The following is a 22,609-nucleotide window of genomic DNA, read 5'->3' on the forward strand; positions in this document are numbered from 1 at the left end:
CAAAATAAAACATTATAAATATCAGGATATCTGGGATGGTAGACCTTACTATGTTTACAAGGGCATTCAATTAAAATTCAGAGAGGCCCACATAAAGAACATTTCCTCAAGCAAAGGTGCAGAACATCATAATGTCTTGATAGATTTATTATTCTGTACCGTTAAGATGAATTTGCACTCATTGTAGAAAGTGGCACCAGCAACTACTGGAGAATATATTTATAGAATCTAATAAATCTCAAATCATAAATTCATGAATTCTCGATTCAATGGATATCTGTTCTCTACATTTAAGTGCTGTAACGTTAACGGTAACAGTATATAAAATTAGAAGTTCATTTGATAAGAGTATAATGAAATACAAAAAAAAACAGTAATACACTGCAAACATTCATAAATGCATGCTGCTAAATGACACATGGAAATAAAATATAACATTACTTGTTGTAGTATATTTATATGGTATATTTATATGGTGAGTGTAAAGTTGCATGGTAAATAAATATCTCAGACCTCTAAATTCTCAATCTAGCTTTTATTGATCAAGTGTTTATGAAATATTCTAAAATCAATTAGAAAATAATATATCACAAACCACAGAACGTCTGAACATTATTCTCACTGCTGCTTGGACATTCATTAAAATTATTAAGAGTAGATAATTGAGTGAATTTAAATTTTTCTGTTAACTACCCCTTAAATAAAACATCTGTAATACATTTTGGTCAATATACCAAAGGAATATTCCAAAGGGATGAAGTGCCACAACATCCTTTACAAGCCAGTGTGAAGAGCTCTGTTCAGAATGGCCTGTGTAGGGCATTATAACAGCTCTTGCCTGTTAACCTCCATCAGTGAACCACAGGAGTCGCAAGTTGTAGTTTTACTTATCATTTTATTTTGTCTTTGGAGACACACACTCACATCCTTGCGCACACATACACACACACTGTTCCACTGTTGGGCCAAACTCAGGCCATCTTCGAAACGGTTTCGCCGTGAGTTCTCTTCAGCCCCAGCACTCAACTGCTGAAAAAGTTGAGAGAGTGATTAGCCAATACAGAACACCTGTATAAATAAGACTCCTTCCCTGGACCACATCCCCAATCTCTCCCTCCTACAGCCAACGTTGATCACACCCCACTACAGCAGGCATGTTCCTTTAAATGCTTAATATCAGGGGTGCCCACACTTTATAGGCTTGTGAGCTACTCTTGAAATAACCAGCTCAACCCCCCCCCCCCCCCCCCCGTACCCCCTCTTTTTTTTCTATACTATAAAGAGCAGACAATATCTGGACAACCTGGTTTATCATTAGTTTAAGATGACTACAAACAAACATCTAAAACTCACCTCTTGGAATGTAAGGGGGATGGTTAAAATGACGAAGTTGAAACAGGTTATTACTAGGCTTAAGCAGCTTGATTCATCTATTGCTTTTATCCAAGAGACTCATCTACTTAGGAAGGACTTATTGAAGGTGCGAAGGATATGGCCAGGCCAGGTACTGGCATCATGTTTCTCCTCTCACACTAGAGGGGTTATGGTGTTAATTCACAAATCGGAGCCATTTCGAGTGAATAATACTATCTTTGATACAGCTGGTAGATATTTGGTGGTACAGGGCACTCTCTTGAGAGAATACATCAATTTGGTTAATATCTATGGACCAAATGATGACAATCCCTCATTTTTTGAGAATTTAATTTTATTGATTGCCTCCCTTTCAAGTAAAGTATTGATGACAGGCGATTTTAACTGCAAGCTTGACCCAAGGCTTGATCGCTCATCTGGGTTGGACACCTCTCATTCTCAAAGTAGAAAGAAAATAAATCAGTTTATAAAAGATCTGAACCTCTGTGACACTTGGACGATTCAAAACCCATATAAAATGGAATACTCCTGTTACTCCTCATCATTTAAAACCTACTCCTGCATAGATCATTTTTTAATATCTACTTCTCTACTACCCAATATAGCTAACTGCATATATGATAGCATTGTTCTATCAGATCATTCCCCCACCTCACTATTTTATAAGGATTCACAATTAACCAAAGGTTCCTCTAGTTGGCGCTTACACCCCAAATGGTAACAGGATTCTGATTTCAAAGAATTTGTGGGGGAACACATAGATATTTACTTTGCTATAACTACGGACCAGACATCTGCGGTCATCAGGTGGGAGGCTTTCAAAGCATATATTTGAGGGCGAATGATTAGTTTCACTAGTTCCAAATTTAACAAATTTAAACAAAATGTGAACGAGTTGGACTCAAAAATCAGTGAGTTAGAGAGAGTGAGTAGCATTGATAATTCGGTAGAAACAAAATAAGAATTATTTGCACTTAAAGCTGAATATGAGGAGCTCTCCACACTAAAAGCTAAAAACAGTCTAATAAGGCCTAAGCAATCTTTTTACGACCAGGGTGAAAAACCCCGGAAAGTGTTAGCCTGGCAAATTAAAAAACTTAACTCAGAAAGAGCCATAAATGCAATTAGGAATGAACAGGGGGTAATGACTACAGATCCATTTGAAATTAACAATACTTTTGTCTCGTTCTACAAGACCCTCTATCAATCTGAATATCCAATAAATTCAGGAAATCAGAACAGTTTCCTAGATAGGCTAGAAATTCCATGTATCTCTGAAGATAAAAAACTTGAGCTGGATATAGATCTGAATTTAGAAGATGTTTCTAACGCCATTCTTAACATGAAGGGCGGGAAAGCATCAGGCCCCCATGGGCTCCCAATAGACATTTATAAATTATTTAAAGAAAAATGTATAGCCCCTTTGTTACCCTCCCCCTTCCCCCAGGAAGTGCCTTGATCACGCTTATTCTAAAGCCAGGTAAACCACCAACAGAATGTGGCTCCCACAGACCAATCTCAGTTTTGAACTCTGACGCAAAGATCATTGCTAAAGCCCTGGCTATGAGACTTGAGACCGCCCTACCACCCGTGATACACACAGACCAGAATGGCTTTGTTAAAAATCGTCAGGGGTTCCACAATGTGAGGAGAGTTCTCAATATAGTTCACATATGGGAGGGGGTCCCTGACACTGCTGTCCTGTGACTTGATGCGGAGAAGGCATTTGACAGAGTCAACTTCATCTGCAGTAGTATCTACAAATAATTTGATTTCACAACCGTTTAAACTCTTTCGAGGCACGAGACAAGGCTCACCAATTTCACCTTTACTTTTTGTAATAGCCATGGAACCTCTGGCAATAGCAATAAGATCACACCCTTCAATTTGTGGCATTAATACAGGAGATCTGGAACATCATATAGCATTGTATGCAGATGATACCATTGTATTTCTATCAGATCTGGTTAAATCAATACCATCTCTTTTAAAGTTGATCAGCCAGTTTGGTAGCTTCTAAGGTTTTAAGGTGAACAAAGATAAATCTTCTATTATGTTCCTAAATGAACAGGAGAGAAGGAATCCAATGGTATCCCACCAATTTGTAAATGCTATAGACGGCTTTAAATATCTGGGTATTAGAATAACACCTAAGATAAACACCCTTAGTGCAACTAATTATGAGCCCATGTTAGCTAACCTGTCAGAAGATGTCCAAAGATGGACAACATTCCCTCTGTCTATACTGGGAAGAATAAATATAATTAAAATCAATATATTGCCTAAATTTTTATACATTTTTCAATCAATCCCATTAGCTCCTCCACCTTCTTTTTTCTCTAAAGTGAGAAAGCTGCTTTCAAACTTTATTTGGAACAACCGGAAGCCAAGACTTAGACTCTCTCTTCTATACTTGCCTTATGATAGGGGAGGGTTACAACTACCAAATTTACAGTGGTACTACTGGTCGGTACAATTGAGGGCTGCAATGTTTTGGTTTTCTAAAGAGGATGCTCAGCTTTGGTTGAAAATTGAAATGTTGTCTTCAAAGGGTTTGACGCTGGATAGCTTTTTATACTCTGCTCCCCCTAAGAAACTAAGAAAAAACACAGATAATCCCTTTGTGAAAAACACCATTGCTGTCTTGCATGAAGTGCATAAATATCTTAAGTATAGATTTTCCAGTGTTGTCCTGTTTCTCACCCATCTGGGGAAATGAGATTTTAGCCCGGCTAAGAATGACATGGGGTTTAAAGCATAAGTAAGGGCATAATTAAACTACTAGATCTCTATAAAGACAACACTCTAATGTCGTTTGACGAGCTGAAAGCAAAATACGATGTACCACAGAAACACTTCTTTAAGTATCTACAACTTAGAAGTTTTATTCTTACATGTTTAAAGAATTCAGTGCAACAACCCCCAATGTCCACACTGGAGATATTTTCTGCAAAAACTTGTTCTAGCAAAAGGCTGGTTACTCAATTATATAAAATAATGGTGGAAAACCATAAAGACAACTCTGAAAGTAAGAGACAGCAGTGGATAGGGGACTTACAAGAGGACATTTCAGTGGAAGATTGGGGTATAATATGTTCAAAGGTACATACTCAAACCATTAAGACACAACTGAGATTAATACAATATAATTGGATAATGAGAACGTACATCACCCCTCTGAAGTTAAACAAGTTTGATCCTAATATGCCCGATCGATACTATAAGTGCAATATTCATCAAGGTACTTTATACCACTGTTTGTGGGAATGTAAGGAGATTCAAAAATTTTGAAGTTCGGTGTTACAATATATCTCTCAAAATACCTCTTCTCCAGTATCTCTTAATCCTAAGATATGTATATTAAGCATCTATCCAGACAATTGTTCTCTGTCTAATAGAGAAAGAAAAATGGTTGACCTGTGTCTTCTACAGGCCAGGCCCTCAATCGCTCTGACGTGGAAGAATGTTCGTTGCCCCTCTCTAGGCCACTGGTTAAAAAGCTTAACGTCGAGTTTGGCTCTTGAGAAGTTAACATATGTAGTTAGGAAGAAAGCTTCTCAATTTTACAGTATCTGGGAGATGTTTTGGGACTTCGTTAAGAATGGTGACATTGAAAAGGCATTGGAAAAGTGAAGGGACTAATCTGTTGTGAGGAATGTGTGCTGTGCTCTGTTCCATGTTTGTGACTGTATTTTATTTTACATATATATATATATATATATCATTTTTTGTTTTAATTTAGTTTAAACTTAATTAGTATTTTCATTTTAATTTTTTGTCCTTGAATTTATGTTGTAATCATATCTTAGCAAGTTTTGTGATATTTGTATTATTTATTGTCATTTTATGCTGCCATATGTTCAGGTTGGGGAAGGTTCTTGTATGTATGTAAATTGATGTTAATGTATAAAACTGTATAAAACCAATAAATATATGTTTAAAAAAAAAAAATACATGTTATTGCGGGAGTTAATAATACTGGGTGAATCCTTTCATCACCCATGGCTTAAATGGGTAGGCGGTGTCTCTAATGATAAGCACAGGGATCTCCAACCCATCCACCATCTTAGATTGTTTGGAAGCAACAGTTAATAGTTTGAAGAACCCCACAAATAATAATCCAATACTTACATGTACCTCTCTGGGAAAGAGAAAACCATTTTACTAGTTCCCTGCAATGATCAGAAGTTGTACATTGGCAAGCACCCTGGCTTCAAGCCTTTGTAGACAACTGTGAAAAATAAATAAAAGAGAATAGTTAAGTGATGATACAAATGAGCAGAAAAAAAGACAAGCTTAAAACAAAATCTTTAATTTGAAAGAAAAAATAAAATGTTATCTTACATATTTGTACAATTGTCTGTAAAGTTTTGGTATGTTTATGTAGAAAAGTATGCTAGGCTCAAGTCTGAGTAACTACAGTTAGGGTCAACTCAAGCCCTAACACTAAACATGCTAAGCCATCCTTTAGAGCACAAAATCACATTTAACATTGTTACCTGCCCAGCACTATGTTATTAAACTAGAAACACTATGCCATCAAACTAGAAACACAGCAACTGGATCAATTTTTTTTTTCTGTTCATGGACTTTCAACAGCATAGCTATACTGATTACACTAGCCATGCTAACTGGCTATTAGCCACCAGGCCCACTGAGGGGCCAAAATAATAAACTTTATTTCCTCAGAGAGTCATGCATACCAGAAATTGTGGTCCAGCACAGCCTGTAGGGTAATCAAATCCCATCCCTTCCTGTTGTAGTAGTTTGCAGTTTGTCTCTCGGAGCAATGTTGGAAATGTATGTCATCGTTGGAGCAAGCAGTTTAACCAAAAATCATCTTCAGTAATTTAAGTTTTATTAGCTAAATTCAGATTTGAGTTGTTCATTTACATAACTTGGATGAAAATCAGACCATGTTTTAAGACAAACATAAACATAGTTGCTGGGATCCCAAGGATTCACATACTTTTATATATGTGTGTGTGTGTGTGTGTATAAATACCAGTGCAGAGAAGGCCCAGACATTCTTGTTAAAGAGAAACTCCAAATTGTGTCTTCGTAGATATGCCATTCCTCCGATCACAGCCAGGAGGAAGCCCAGTAGGAGAGGCCCAGCGTAGTTGGGAGGACGAATGACACGGATCTGCAACACATAAACATGACCAGCGGTGTATAAAGTACTTGAAAGCCATACTTGGGTAAAAGTACAGATATCTTGCCTGAAAGCGACTCCGGTAAAGTAAAAGTCACCCGTAAGAAAATGACTTGAGTAAAAGACTTAAAGTAGCTCATATTAAATGTAGTTAAGTATCAAAAGTATCTGGTGTTGAAATGTAGTTAAGTATCAAAAGTAAAAGTACCAAACTTCAAAATGCAGAGTTCTATTTATAGTAGACATATACAGACCCAAAACAACCCAAAAATGTTCTTTTCAGGATTTATTTCAACTGACTGAAAAATGATGACAAAAATATACATATAATGTATAATTTTACAAATTTTGAACCCCAGATGCTGAGGTACAAATAGTAATGGACCAGTGCATCTGAACTTCTAGGGACAAGACAGAACCAACACAACAGAATAAACAAGTGCCTCTTGTGTCTGCCTAAGAACACTAATAGACTGCAGTATAACCACTTAAATATTGTTAGCTGTAAATTTCACAAAACATGAACCTTTCACTTTCAAATCAGTAGCAGGAACGATACACAATGCCCCTTATGATTTCTCAGCATAAGGAAACAAGTTTTATGCACACATAATAGGATTAGGGCTGTGCAATTAAACAAATTTTATTCTTGATTTCAATTATGGGGTCAAACGATCTCCAAACTACTATAATCGAGTTGAAATGATTATTTGGGATTTTTTTCGAAAGAGACGCGCATGCACAATTCAGTCCTTCCCCCAAAGCATTCAACCAGTGTTGCCAACTTGGCGAGTTAGTCGCTATATCTGGCGACTTTCCAAACCCTTATGGTGACTTTTTTTGTCAAAAGCTACTAGCTACAAATCTATAGCGACTTTTTCTGGTGTTGTTGGAGACTTTCTGGTGTTTTGGAGACTGACGTAAAAGCACGTGTCGTTCTGCAGTTACTGTCCTCAACGAGCAGCGGGTGCTGCCGTAAGCCCCTCCGCTGTCCCAGAGCACTCACAGACGGTCAGTCTCACAGTAGCTGCAGTCAGAGCAGAGAGGAGAGCAGACTGCAAATGAATTGCGCATTCGTAAAGCCGCCGCTGATCCTGCCCTGGCTTACAGAGCGAGAAGTGTCAATGTATCTTTACTGTCACTGGAAAACATTGAGTTCAGTCTCGTCGATGCAGAGTCCACATCGTGATGCATCTAAGAATCAAGACATTTCCACACCTTTTGATGGTCCATTTCAATTGCAAGATAAAAAAAAACAAGAATCAACAGAAGAATATGGAAAATCTCTCAAAATCTTAAGACCAGTTAAAAAATTGCATGAATTTGCATTTTGCACTGTTGGATCTTAGGAAGGTTCTAAGTAGAGCTTCAAAATGCAAAAAGAAGAAATGGGAACAAGAGACCAAAAGTTGTGAGCAGGCAATTTATTGAAAACAACAATTTAACTGAAGTAGGCTGTTGATCAGCTGATCAAATGTTTAAGACCACAGCTAAAAAAAAAAAAAAAACCCTCCTAAAACAGAAATTAAAGTGTCAAAAACTGACTCAGTAATGAGTAGCTCCACCATTATTGTTGATCACTTCAAAAATTCGTTTTGGCATGCTTGATGCAAGTGTTTCCAAAAGGCTAGTGCGAATGTTGCGCCAAGTGGTGAAGATGGATACACGAAGGGCATCCACTGTCTGGAACTGAAGTCCATTTTTGTAAACTTCCCTTGCCATCCATCCCCAAATTTTCAATTGGATTAAGATCAGGGGAACACGCAGGATGGTCCAAAAGAGTGACGTTATTCTCCTGGAAAAAAGTCTTAGTTAGACGGGCATTGTGAATTGGAGCGTTGTCCTGCTGAAAAACCCAGTCGTTACCACACAGACGAGGGCCCTCAGTCATGAGGGATGCCCGCTGCAACATCTCCAAATAGCCAGCTGCTGTTTGACGCCCCTGCACAACCTGGAGCTCCATTGTTCCATTGAAGGAAAAAGCACCCCAGATCATGATGGCGCCCCCTCCACTGTGCCGCGTAGAAAACATCTCAGGTGGCATCTCCTTGTCATGCCGGTAACGTTGGAAGCCATCAGGACCATCAAGGTTACATTTTTTCCTCGTCAGAGAATAAAACTTTCTTCCACCTTTGAATGTCCCATCTTTGATGCTCCCTTGCAAAGTCTAAACGGGCAATTTTGTGGCGTTGAAGGAGACGTGGCCTTTGAAGACGTTTCTTGTTTTTGAAGCCCTTCCTTCGCAGATGCCGTCTGATGGTTATTGGGCTGCAGTCAGCACCAGTAATGGCCTTAATTTGGGACGAGGATCGTCCCGTGTCTTGACGGACAGCCATTCGGATCCTCCGGCTCAGCGCCGGTGAGATTTTTTTGGGTCTACCACTTGATTTTTTTGTTCCATAACCCTGAGGATCTTTTAAGAAATGCAAAATGACTGTCTTACTGCGTCCAACCTCAGCAGCGATGGCACGTTGTGAGAGGCCTTGTTTATGCAGTTCAACAATCCTACCACGTTCAAAGACGGTGAGCTTTTTTGCCCTTGCCATCAAGAGATCTTCACAGTGTGATTACTTGACAGGAAATGACATGGAATCCAAATTTTTGCACAGATTTTGGCTTTTAAAGGTTGTGGTCTTAAACTTTTGATCAGCTGATGAACAGCCTACTTCAGTTAAATTGTTGTTTTAAATAAATTGCCTGCTCACAACTTTTGGTCTCTTGTTTCCCATTTCTTCTTTTTGCATTTTGAAGCTCTACTTAGAACCTTCCTAAGATCCAACAGTGCAAAATGCAAATTCATGCAATTTTTTAACTGGTCTTAAGATTTTGATCAGGAGTGTATATATGAACATACTTTTAAGTAGGTTGTTTTCAAAATCCTTTGTTTTATTGGTCTTATGTAATATTCAAATTTTCTGAGATACTGAATTTTGGGTTTTCATTTACTGTAAGCCATAATCATCAAAATTAAATAAATGCTTGAAACATTTCACTCCGTGTGTAATGAATCTGTATAATATATGAGTTTCACTTTTTGATTTGAAATATCAAAATAAATGAACTTTTCCATGATATTCTAATATATTGAGATTTGGAGTAGTTAGACTATGTATGTCTGAGATACAACAACTTCATGTTTGGATGGCGAGTCATCAGAATTTGGCGCCATGCACAGTCACACCATGAGACTGAAACTATATTCTCTATTATGTTGAGATGAAACTCACTGATTTTGAAAATCAAGACAAATTAAATTTTCAAACCAAAATGGCTGACTTTGTTTGGTGTGGCTAACGCAGGTTCACACCGGACGCTGAAGCGATGCTGAAGCGCAGCGCTAATAATAGCACATACTTTTGCTGTTATCAGCCTACAGTAAAAACGGCATTTAATCATTTTTTTCTAGAGTTGGAGAGTGAGTTTTTAGGTTAGCACATTTTTCCTTCCTGTTTGCTCCGTTCTATGTTGGGTGTCGAGGATAAATTACGAATTCCCCACGCAAGCCGATGTGGTGTATGTTGACTTTCCCAAAAAAGCATTTCATTTAGGGTCAATAGGGTCCTTGCACTGTCGTGCTCGGGCCCTAATTACATTTAGAAATCACCTCTGTAATTTTTTTGCATTTTCATTTGTCCCAACATGGGGGTTGGCGTTGTAGAAGCCTTGATCTATTTTAAGAGAAGCCATTAGATCAGCCTTTTTGCCTGACCTTAATAATATTGACTTACACATTGTCTGTGAATTTGAGGATGTTGACTTGGCATGGTCTTTTTTAAAACTACTTTCTAGGCCCTAATTGATAAGCATGAACCTCTTAGTAGATTTATAATTACCAAAAGATTACCCATGTATTAACGAAATAATACCAAGCATTGGGTATTTTTTTAGGCATTAATGCACAAATGAACCAGATTGGTAAAAAAGTAACACCTTAATATAAAGGGTACATATGTCCTTTTGAAGGATCACTTTTCAGTGCTTTTGAACATTTACTTGGATCTCTGGGGTCCAAGTGAGCGAAGCACACAAAATGCTCCGTTGTTGGCTGCACAGAGGAGCATGCATCTTTGATCCCTTGGTGTGGAATAAGAGTCCAAGAGGTAAAATGTGCTTACGGAGATAATTTAATAACCTTTGATTTCTCATTATCAGACTACATACTACTAATAAACTCATTTTCTAAATGTCTACCTGATAGTGCTGTCGGTAAATTAAAGGAAATAATTCAAAAATAGATATAACCCTGTATTATCTGTCGATAACCAACAAATTCTTTAAAAACCCTACCTCAACTGAGATTTACCCTCTTCTCGATAGCTCTGTAAAGTCATTACGATTAACATTGGACTCCATAGCCCCTCTAAGAAAGAAGCGCGTAAAACATAGTGAATTAGCTCCCTGGTATAATTCCAACACACATGAATTAAAACAAGGGTCAAGAAAACTAGAAAGGAAGTGGCGCTCCAACAACTGTGTTGAAAATCACCTAGCCTGGAAAAATTGTGTTAATGCATATAACGAGCTGCCTACTACTCCACATTAATAGAAGAAAAGAAAAGCAACCCCAGGTTTGTCTTCAGCACTGTAGCCAAGCTGAGACAGTCACACCTCCATCGAACCCAGTATTCCTCAATCCCTGAATATTAATATCTTTATGACCTTCTTTAATGATCAAATTCTAACCATTAGAAATAAAATCAACCATCTCCTGCCCTTGGCACTCTTACCCCGTCAAGAACAGAAAACTCAGGAACAGCTGAGAATCTTACCAATTATTTAGACAGCTTCTCTCTGATTACCCTTGATCAGCTGAACAAAATAATCACATCTTCTAAACCCACAACTTCTATCTTAGATCCCATTCCTACTAAATTACTTAAAGAAATCCTGCCCCTAATTGATAGTATGTTACTGAACCCGATCAATCGGTCATTATCATCAGGATATGTACCACAGTCCTTTAAACTAGCTGTAGTCAAACCCCTATTAAAAAAAAACACCCGGAGGTTTTAGCCAACTACAGACCGATATCCAACCTCCCCTTCCTGTCTAAAATCTTTGAGATGGTAGTAGCCAATCAGCTGAGGAGACTAAAGAAGTTTGGCATGGCTGCAAAAACACTGACAAACTTTTACAGGTGCACCATTGAGAGCATCCTCTCAGGCTGCACTACTGCCTGGTATGGTAGCTGCTCTGCTGCTGATCGCAAGGCCCTGCAGAGAGTGGTGAAGACAGCAGAGCGGATCATCGGCTGCCATCTCCCTTCCGTGCAAGGCATCTACAGCACAAGATGCCTGAGAAAAGCACGGAAGATCTGTCTCCAACATCATCAGAAGCATGAAATGTCACAGAAATACACTGAACACAAAACTGTGAAATTATTATATTACCCAGGCTGTGGTATTCTCACACTGCTGCCGTCTGGCAGACGTTACCGGAGCATCCGAGCACGGACTACCAGACTTAAAAACAGCCTCTTCCCCCAGGCCGTAAGGCTTTTGAATCAGCAACACTGACCCTCTGAACAGTTACCATGTACATTCTGCTCCACCACCCATACAAATACACTTACTACACATATATTCATATTATTTAATTTAATATCCCCCCCCCCTCACCCAGTAAACTGCTGCTTCATTTTGCTATGTTATATGTTAAACGTTATGTCATATGTTATATGTTAGAGGATGTATGTTATATGGTATGTTATGGTTTTTTTTTTCAATTTTGTAAAGCCCTTGCCTGCCAGGTCACAAGATCACAGGTCCCACTTACTACATATATATTCATATTTTTTAAATATAATATTCCCCACTCCTTTACCCGGTAAACTGCTGCTTCATTTTGCTATGTTATATGGTATGTTCTTTTTTTATTTTGTAAAGCCCGTCTACTAAGTATATGTTGCCTGCCAAGTCACAAGATCACAGGTCACACTTAATAGGTACTTACTTCACATATATTCATATTATTTAATTTAATATTCCCCACTCCTTCACCCTGTAAACTGCTGCTTCATTTTACTATGTTATACGTCATGTTATGTAATTTTTTAAAATTTTTGTAAAGCCCGTCTACTGTGTAGATGCTGCCTGCTATGTCCCAAGAATTTCACTGCTCCAACGACGCTGTCATTGGTGCATGTGACAATAAACTTTGATTTGATTTGATTTGACTTTCAGTCGGGTTTAGAAATCATCACAGCACGGAGACAGCCTTGGCAAAAGTCATTAAAAAGAAGGTCATTAGTGACAAACACAAATCCTGGATCTGAAGCTATTAAGCTTCAGATACAGGATTTGTGTTCTGTTCGATCTTAGTGCAGCATTGAACACTATTGACCATCACATTTTATTACCAAGACTAGAACAGTTAATAAGCATTAAAGGAACCGCCCTAAACTTGTTAAATCCTATTTATCATATCAATTCCAATTTGTGCAAATTAATGATGAGTCATCTAAGCGCACCAAAGTGAACCACTGTTGTTCACACAATTGCATTCTCATTACATATTCTTCCACTAGGAAACATTATCAGGACACACTCAAGGACATAAAAACGTGGATTTCTGTTATTAAACTCAGATAAAACAGAGGCTCTAATACTTTTCCTTAAACACCTTAGAGATAGATTTTCTAATGATATAGCTGCGCTAGATGACATTGCCCTTGCTTCCAATGAAACAGTACGGAACTTGGGAGTGATCTTTTTATCACTTAAAACTAATTTATAGGACAGCCTTTTTTAACTTGTGTAATCTCTCAAAAATCAGACATATCCTATCTCAAAAAGATGCAGAAAACTAGTCCACGTCTTTGTTACATCCAGACTTGATTATTGTGAATCCTTATTATGAATCTCCAGCAGTAAGTCGTTAAAGACTCTGCAGCTTGTCCTTTCCTCTTCTTCCTTCTTATCACATCTGAGAAATTTATGTCTCAATATATGTTACTGACTTGACTTCTTCCCCGGAGTCCCTTTGCCTTATCGTCCGCAGATTCCAGGGCTGTGGCTGCGGCCAAATCATGGATTTTGATGGTGGATCACGAATCAGAGATTGTGATTGTAGTGGTGGATCCTTTTTCGTGCCGTCTGATCATGATCATATTGGCGGATTCTGTGTCGTGTTGGCCTCTGATAGTCGTAGTGGACCACTGATCGTGGTGGCTGCTGACCGTGGAATATGTTTACAAGACTGCATGATATACAATATGTCTACTTAGATACTCTACCATTACTGACAATAAGCCATCAATAAATTTGCCTTCCATTGTGCTAAAAACTGTTTCTTCTAATCAATACTGTAAATACCCTTATCTATCTAAAGTTCTCCATTACATGTGGCATCCATTGTACTTCTGTTCATCCTGGGAGAGGGATCCCTCACATGTGGCTCTCTCTGAGGTTTCTACGTTATTATTCCCATGTTAAAAACTTTTTTCTTTGTTGTAGTTAATTGGTTGATCTAAATAGTGAGAATCTAAAAATGTAATTATTTAATTAAAATGATATTCGGAAATATTAAGAACAATAAAGAGATGGATTGTAAATTAGGTTCTCAAACCTGATGAAAAAAGGTTATTATAATGTAAAATATAACTGAAGCCTTTTTAGGGAAGTTGATGTTCTGATGACAAATTCTTTTGGTCAAAAATAAGTGCTGTAAGGATTATTGCAGAATTTATGCATGCAGATTGATTGATTCAGTCTCTTACTTTGATTTAAAGGTTCCATATTTTACACCATTCTGGAACTTGGTAGGTACCCGTAAGATGATATTATCAGTGGTAGACTGATTATAGTCATGCATGCTGGGGTCCAAAACCCAGCGTAAATAATGGCAAGGAAAGTGTTTAACAACTAGATTTCTGGGTGACTGTATATGGATATCCTAAGAAGTTTTTAGTCTCAGATATTTAGATCAACTAAAGGATACATTGACAGAAAAAGTATAGAAACATAGGTAAAAAGAAAAAAAGAAAAGATTTACAGCAGCAATCAAATAATACACCACCTGCAAAATCACTACCGCCATATGATGAATCCACTCCCATAGCCACAGTATAGGGATCAAGTGGCATTCATTCACCAGCACCTATTAGAACTCAGATGCTGAATGATGCCGGCAGACAACCAGGTCCAGCTACACCATCCACAGTGACCCCATCAACACTTACTCCAACCCCAAAGATTCCTTCAGTGGAGGACGCAGAGGCTATCCAAATGCTCCCAATAATAGAAATGGCAAGCAGGTATGGCAACAGCCAACTGTTTAACAGATTATGGACATTTGCTGACATGAAAGAGACTAAGGCTCATTTCCCAAGTGTAAGAAAAGGTTGGCAAATCTATGTAGATCAACTCCTCATAATCTGCAAATAATTCAAACCCACCATAGTGGAACTAAGATGTCTTCTGATGTGTCAGCTAGGTGCAGCTATATGGGCTAGGGTGGCCGGTGGCTTCCAAGGAAATAACAGGACTAACTTATTCCACTTAAAGTCACAAATGGCCTCAGTAAATACATCACTACAATTTATCTACTGAGAATGGATGTGGGAAAGACCTCACTAAAAGCCGGAAGACGACGAAACAGTTAGTGATTATTTTATATGCAGACGTTTGTAGCTGATATGAAACATAAATACGGAAATGCTCAAACACATCTAGGTCATATGGGATTTTGGCAGACTAAATATAGTTGAAATATTTGCAGTACATGCTGGAAAATGATCAGAGACAAAAACAATCCTAGCGTAAAAATGGACTTATTATACAGGCCAATTCTGGTGATACACAATCAGTTTTAAAACATACAGAATTCATGCTTCCTCCAAAGATGAGTGACAGTTATGTATATGACGGGTAGCTCAGTAATAGAACATTACACTACTTCATTGCCATGAAATTTGAAGGGGAGGGACAATGTGCTGAAAAGGCATTGTCCTGTTGTCAACGCCAGAAGGTGGGATTGTCAAGTAATTGGAAGATAGCCTGGACGATCTGTTGTATGCATATTGATAACAACTGTGCATCACAGCTGTAGCTCCTGAAAATTCTGCTCTAATTGAAGAAGCATAACTTGTCACACTTCAGATGGACATCGACTACATGAAACCACAAGGCTTACACAATCAGCACACATTTCTAATGGCAAAGTAAAGATTTTGAAAATAAATTACCATTCTGCTGTGTCTGTTATCCTACCAGGAAAAAACTTCCGATGGCTTTAAACATGTGCTGATTCTCATATGTCTCTTGCCAAATCCACCAATGACGCGTGGAAAGACCTGCCTCCACGGGCGGCAAAATGTAACACAGCAGAAATGTTGGAACACAAAAATGATCCATATGTCCAATACAATCCAAGTTTAAAAGTGTTGAGGGAAATACACATTTGAAGGAATACCTGACGTCACTGGCATTCCGGCGTTACACAAAGTTCCTTAACCCCTGAGGTGGTCAGCGCTGGTCAAAAAGGCACTGAACCGACACATCTCAGGCAAGTTCAGGGACCTAATTTTTGACTTCTACAACAGCTTCAGTGTGAGTCTCTGCTGGGTCTACAGCCTCAGAGTGACACAAGCTCAAGAAGGGAATCAATACTGGATGTACCATTTCCTGAAGGGCTTTGAGGAGCTGATTGCATGGGCTCGTATGAGCTTCAAGCTGGTGAAGTCCAGATTCCAGATTCCTGGTGGTGAAGAAATGAAAGACCACCAACAAGCTCTGGTTCGCACTTGGCAGCACCCAGATACCATTCATCAAGTGGATAAGTCAGGCCTACCTGGCAATTTCAAGGCCTGGATTTACCAACATGGCATCCTCCCACGTGTTCTCTAGGTCGTCTTTGTCTATGAGGACCAGATCTCTATAATCGAGGGCTTTGAGAGGAGAGTCAGCAAGGACCTAAGGAAGTGGCTGGGACTACCTGGATGATTGAGTAGCATCGCCCTGTATAGGCAGAGCAACAAGCTGAAGCTCCCCTTCAGCAGCCTGAATGAAGAATTCATAGTGTCTGGACTCGGAGTCCAAGGTGAATGATGTGAATGTTGGCTTTACGATCTTAATTTTGGATTTACACCACATATGCTGCCTTACAGTTTGTAACTGGTGCAAATGCCATTACACATCATTGCGAATTATCACTCTAATGCACAACATTCTTTAAGCTGCCGTTAGAATCAAGACCCTGTCTTAGCATGTTAAAAATCAATTCAAATCAGTTTTCATAATATATTTTTACACTTCTTACCTGTACATCAGTTCTGTCTGCCACCCATTTAGCCAGCTGCTCAGCTGCAAAGCCTCTGACCTGCAGCTCATAGGTATCAGACAAGCGAGTTTTTCCTTTCGATGGGAAGTGGAGGAAGGTTGGAGCAGAATTCATATTCAGCTGAAACATACAGTCAAATTATTCAATACACGGAGCAGTGAGGTGTAATAATTATTAATCAAATTCCATCTTACTGGTTAAACTTTGAATAATTGTATACAACAGAGAATTTGTACCTTAATGCTTTTTTGTTACACATTTAATATTGTGTAAGACACATTATTCTTGACCAAAGTTCTGGGGGGACGGTAAATAATTAGGAACATTTATTTTAATCTCAAATCTCCAGTGCTGGGGCGTTGCGGCAACGTAATCAACGTCATTAACATCATGGATTACATATGAACGAATTACGCGGAACACGTCGTAAGGAAGGTGGCTGCGCACAGTCAAAGCATGGACTCACCCTGAAGAGTAAGCTGAAATGAAGAAAAAAATTGCCCATGATCATCTAGCATAGGTGGACACTTTTGCTCGCATTACAGTAATATTTTCACCTGTGCTGCTTGTTAGTTGTAAATATTTGTTGAGATTGTTCATGTTCTTGTTCAGATTGTGAAATGGAGGTACATGATATATTAAGGAAAAGGGGAAATTCTAACTAAATCTTTTATTAATTTTTTCTCAAATAAAGCACTTTATTTTAAGATGCCTTTTGCAAATATGCTTTACTTTTCTTTTTAAATGCAAACCTTATTTTACTTGAAACGAGAAATTAACATTTATTTGATTTTTAAGAGTACCCTCTAGTTAAATGTGAAAATTAATAACAAACATTATTATTGTAGTGCACTAGGGCAGGGCTTCCCAAACTTTTCAGCCCGCGACCCCCAAAATAAAGGGGCCAGAGCCTGGCGACCCCCACCGACCCTGGATGTGTCACGCAGGCCTATGCAAACGCAGGCATTAATACAACACAAAAGAACAACAGCCTTACAGCCATGATATTATTTTATACCAATTTAAGAAATAGAATATAACCAGAATACAGGGAAACTCCCTGAATAAACAGCAGGGCTGAGTGAGCATATGCTGTAAGTATAAAAAAGTACGCAGGTGATGTCTGTGCACGTCTGAATGCAAATCAAGCAGCAGACCCCTTATTGCTACCAGGTGCAAAAAACTTTAGGGTTATTTATTTTAACCTAAACATTACTTTAATTTCTTACACTCACTAATGAGATAGGTGGGCAATATGCATGGAGCAGAGCAAGTCCATTCTGGGCTTCATTTTGGAGACGGCCACTCAGAGATCATTCGCCACGTTTAGCTGCAATCTGTATTTATTCTTTAAGTATGTCAGGGCTGAGAAAGTCTTTTCGCACAATTATGCCAGCCTTGTTAACCCGTCAGGGTCAGTGAGGTGGTCAGTGAGCTGGGATCCATGCTCCATCAGAAATATGTGCACCTCGTCCCGCAGCTCATACAGGCAGGCCAGCACATTTCCCCGCAAGAGCAAATCTGATATTGAGTGGACGTGTTTTTATGTAGTTGACCATTTTTATCGCAATGTTAAGAATATGTTTAAGCTTTGGTGCAAGTGTTTTGCTTGCTAGATATTCTCTGTGAATAATACATGTGTGTGATTTACACGCGGCGCCACTTGTAAGACAATCGCTTTCAGTCATTTATTTTTCCCCGGCATCGCTCCAGCCCTGTTCCTACACACACCAATACAGTTTTTCAAAAGATGGTCCCTCTTGTTTAAGTTTTGTAAAAATGTCCACACTTGTGCACATCCACTCCGGAGCACGGAGCGCAGAACAAAACAGCATTACTTTTTCCGTCAAAACTGTATCGGATGCAAACAAGCAGCTGGGCAGAGTTTGATATATCTGTGGATTCATCTAACTGTAAAGCATATTTCCCTTTCTTAACGCTATCAGCCAGCTGGCACTTTAGTCCCTTTAGACATCGGTTAATTTCTCCCCATTCATGGCCAGATTTATAGCTACAGCAGCGGGTTTAATTAACGTTTCGCCGATTGTGTCTGGCTTTTTTGCCTGTGCGATTAAATATGCCAGCTCATATGATGCCCTTTGAGCTGCGGCTGGGATTGTCTGTTTAGTAAGGACTTTCTTTTGGCCTTGCAACTCTTGCTCGTTCCGCTAATCCGTGTCATAACAACCTGGTTTTATTCTAATTTCAACTCATATTTATATATATATTTATACAATAAAGGGTTAAAAAACTCCTCGTCCCGCAGCTCAAAGTGGGGGAACCGCTGCATTATGGCATAGTGTCTTCAACACACTCCAACCAACTAAATATTTGTGAAATCAATTTCACTAATATTTATGACAGTGCATCTTAAAAGTGTGCTGATTTAAAATGGATACTGAAGATCCACTGACCAGTGAGATCGGCTGCATTGTTTGGCTGCGCTGCCAGTCGTCAGTTACACAGAGGGTGCTAGTGAAGGTATGGCATAAGATTAACAACGGGATGGCATTGGTTATAGAAAACAAAACGGCAAAACAGGAATTTGCCTTACCATCTGAAAGACGTCTGATCCTTCATCAAAATCAACAGATGCAAAGAAGACTTTATTAGTAAAGGCAGAGGAATAACGCCAGGAGTTAGCCAGAACTTGGTACTCCTCATCAGCTTGTCTGAAATTAGATAAAAAAGATTTTTTAATTATTCCATTGGAATAAAAACAGCAGAACTCTGTTGCTACTGCTGCTGCTTCTTACCTGCATACCCCGCACTGTCTCTGTGGCTGCAGAGCTGTAAACATGATGACCACAGAGTAATTTCTGGGAGGAGCCTTGACAAAGCGACGAAACTTATCTCCATTCATCCTGATGACTGAACGCTTGGAGGCCCACTCCATCATCTGAGTCACCTTCTCTGACAGCAGAGTCTAAACAGGGCACACACAAAGATAAACGCAAGCAAAAAACTATGAACCATCCTTGAATTACTGGCTTCACACATTCATATGGCTTTAGAAGGAACACAAATCCAAGACAGAAATAATACAAAAGTAAAACAGCACTAGCAGAGTAGATATCTCCATCTAGTCCAATACTGTATCGTGCAATGTTAAAGAAAACCAAACAGACCATTGGCAAAGAAAACAAAACTTTCTTGGTGGAGGTTTTCAGATACGATATGTAATGTGAAATACATGAATTATCTAGCAGGTAGAAATATGAAGTGGACCTAGCCTAGACAACATGGTTATTCACACTTCTGTCAGAAAATGTTCTACAAGTCATCCTAAACATTCTGTAGGTCTGACCTAAAGAAACAAGAACAATTTATTTGAGGTTATGGATGCCTAAATAGGTTAAACCGATTATAATATCTAAGTCAAAGAGATTTATTCTGTAAAACCAAAAGGCTTATTTTCTCTCAAATTTTGGCCACCACCTTGAACACAAAGGCTGAGGCAGTTGCATGCTAGATTTAGTTTATATTGACCTGGTACGACTTAATAAGATGACGACAACCTAGCACATTCAAAAGAATTAAGATAAAGGCATTTTAACAGCATGGATCAAACAATGGAGAGCATAATCTGGTGAATTTAATTCTGAAGTAGGGCTGCAACTTATGACTATACTGATAGTCGATTAATCTATTGATTATTGAAACGATTAATTGACTAACCAGATTATGAATCACACAAATTCTCAATTGCTCTTATTTAGCCATTAGCTTTTGCATTTATCTTTAGGTTGTGATGACTGACAATAAAGACACTATTCGATACTTCTGTAAAAAAATTGTTTTAATAAACTTTGCTGCATATTAGGCTATTGTTTATACAAAAACAAAGACAATCTAGTTTTTGTCCATTACAACCAAGGACAGGCAAAGTGCTAATATATTTTTTTTAATTTAAATTCAAGTTTCCCTTTTTCCTGTGAACCAAGAACATGCCAAGTGCAGATCCTAAAAATAAATAAAAACTCAATTATCCATTTTCAGGACAGGAAAGTAGCAGCAATAAAAACATCAACAAACAAAACTAGTCTTCTTCGGACTGCATAATTGTGATTAAAATGCCGTTTGTCAGGCAATAGGATAGGATAACACTATTAAAAGTTTAAAAAAAATCTATATTCCAACCATATTTTTCTTATAGATTCTGGAATCCTGCACACAGGTATTGAGGGATTTGCCAAGACAACTCCGTTTATATAGCAAGCTAGATAACAGGCTAGCTTACAGAGGCAGGTCTGCATCGTCTCCATTACGATTTTAAACGTGCTTCCTTTTCAAATGCTTGTGTCCTGCTTCCATGGAAAGCAAGGTCCGCCTTACAAATATTGCAGGTCGTTTTTTTTCGGGCTATGTAAAGGGTGAAATTCTCCCATACTTTTGCCTTTCTGGTACGTGATGGTGTTGCAACGCACGCCACCATTGTGCAATTTGTTGTTGTTATTGCGAAGGCGCGACTTTCAGAGATAGGAAGCTGAGGCTCACTCCTCAGCTACTTCATCAGCACCTCCGGTAAAACAACGTTTAGTTTAGCTGCGCGGCACGAAAAACGCACGCTATGACGTAACCAACGAATCATTGATTATTTAATTCATCGATATTGGACGACTACGTCAATTGAGCGTTGCAACCCTATTCTGAAGAGGCCAGCAGTTGACTGTATAATTTTGCAAAATGTTGTGTGACAACAGTCTTGACTCTACTTTAAAACTACAATTGAAAGCTGGAACAATGGCAAAAAGTTGCCAAAAAACTCAGATAACACAACATCTTTACTGCTAAAGCAGTGATTCTCAAACTGTGTGGCGCCGGTGGGGCGCGGAGGCATAACAGGTACGACCGGTAGGAGGAAATGTGAGGCGGAACTAATATTATAGCCGAACTAATGTTTTGACGTCTGCAGCAGTAAACAAATCGCTCTTTCGCCGTAGTCAGTGGTCGACAGCCCGCGGCTTCAGCCCCTCAGCAGCGGCTCCCTGTGCAATGTTGTGCATGTCGCGCGCACACTCAGGCCCCGGGGCTCCGCCCCGCCCCCACTCACTCGCTCAGAGACACACACAGTGGGATCAGAGCATCGTTCACGTGAAGCAGCCGGTCAGGGACAAACAAGAGACAGTGTTCAAAAACAAAGTTGAAAAGAAAGTACGATGAAACCTGTCTTGCTTTTAGGTTCACAGTCAATGTGGTAGGACATGAGGAGAGACAAGTGTGTATTTTATGTCTGAAAACAAATTAAGAAGACACTGAGAAACATTACACCCCAGTCACATGCATGTGTTCTTTTTGGTTGAGCTTTATCATCTTTGTTACAAAGTGATTTTAATTGAATTAATTGTTTCTATTATTGAAAAAGTACAGACTGATGGAGTAATGTAGTGATAAATGTCACCAAAAATACTAAAATTATGTTGAATTTAAGCAAAGTTATGGCACTATTTTTTGAAATTTTTTTGCGATAAATGTCACAAAAAGTTGTTTGAAAAAGAATTTTCAAAGACTTTTTTTCAGAAATTCCTGAAAGTAATGTGGATTTAATGTTCATGTGTATGTTATGTAAATACACATGTTAAACTTGGCCCATTTTGTTGGGGCGGGGGAGCAGGTGGAGCATGAAAAATATTTTAGACCCAAAGTGGGGCATGACAGAAAAAGTTTGAGAACCACTGTGCTAAAGACAGGGAGATGCTGCATCCATCTCTAACCAACTACAAAATCTGAAAATCTTAAAGGATTTAAAAGCCAATTTCTCCCAACTCAAACGATCTGTGGAGTTTAGAGATGCACTTATGG

General features: G+C 38.8%; 1 protein-coding gene across 1 annotated transcript in view; it reads right to left on the minus strand.

Moving 5' to 3' along the window:
- The window catches only part of LOC133012320 (magnesium transporter protein 1-like), a 32,625-nt gene that overhangs the window by 6,958 nt on the left and 3,058 nt on the right, over positions 1-22,609 (minus strand). Inside the window, exons 2-5 of the mRNA XM_061080294.1 lie at positions 19,564-19,733; positions 19,362-19,479; positions 16,787-16,927; positions 6,380-6,520 (exon numbers count right to left, since the gene is read on the minus strand). Of these exons, the coding sequence (XP_060936277.1) occupies positions 6,380-6,520; positions 16,787-16,927; positions 19,362-19,479; positions 19,564-19,733 (570 nt within the window). The remainder of the gene's footprint in view (positions 1-6,379; positions 6,521-16,786; positions 16,928-19,361; positions 19,480-19,563; positions 19,734-22,609) is intronic.

This window comes from Limanda limanda, chromosome 10 (assembly GCF_963576545.1).
Source record: "Limanda limanda chromosome 10, fLimLim1.1, whole genome shotgun sequence".
NCBI lineage: Eukaryota > Metazoa > Chordata > Actinopteri > Pleuronectiformes > Pleuronectidae > Limanda > Limanda limanda.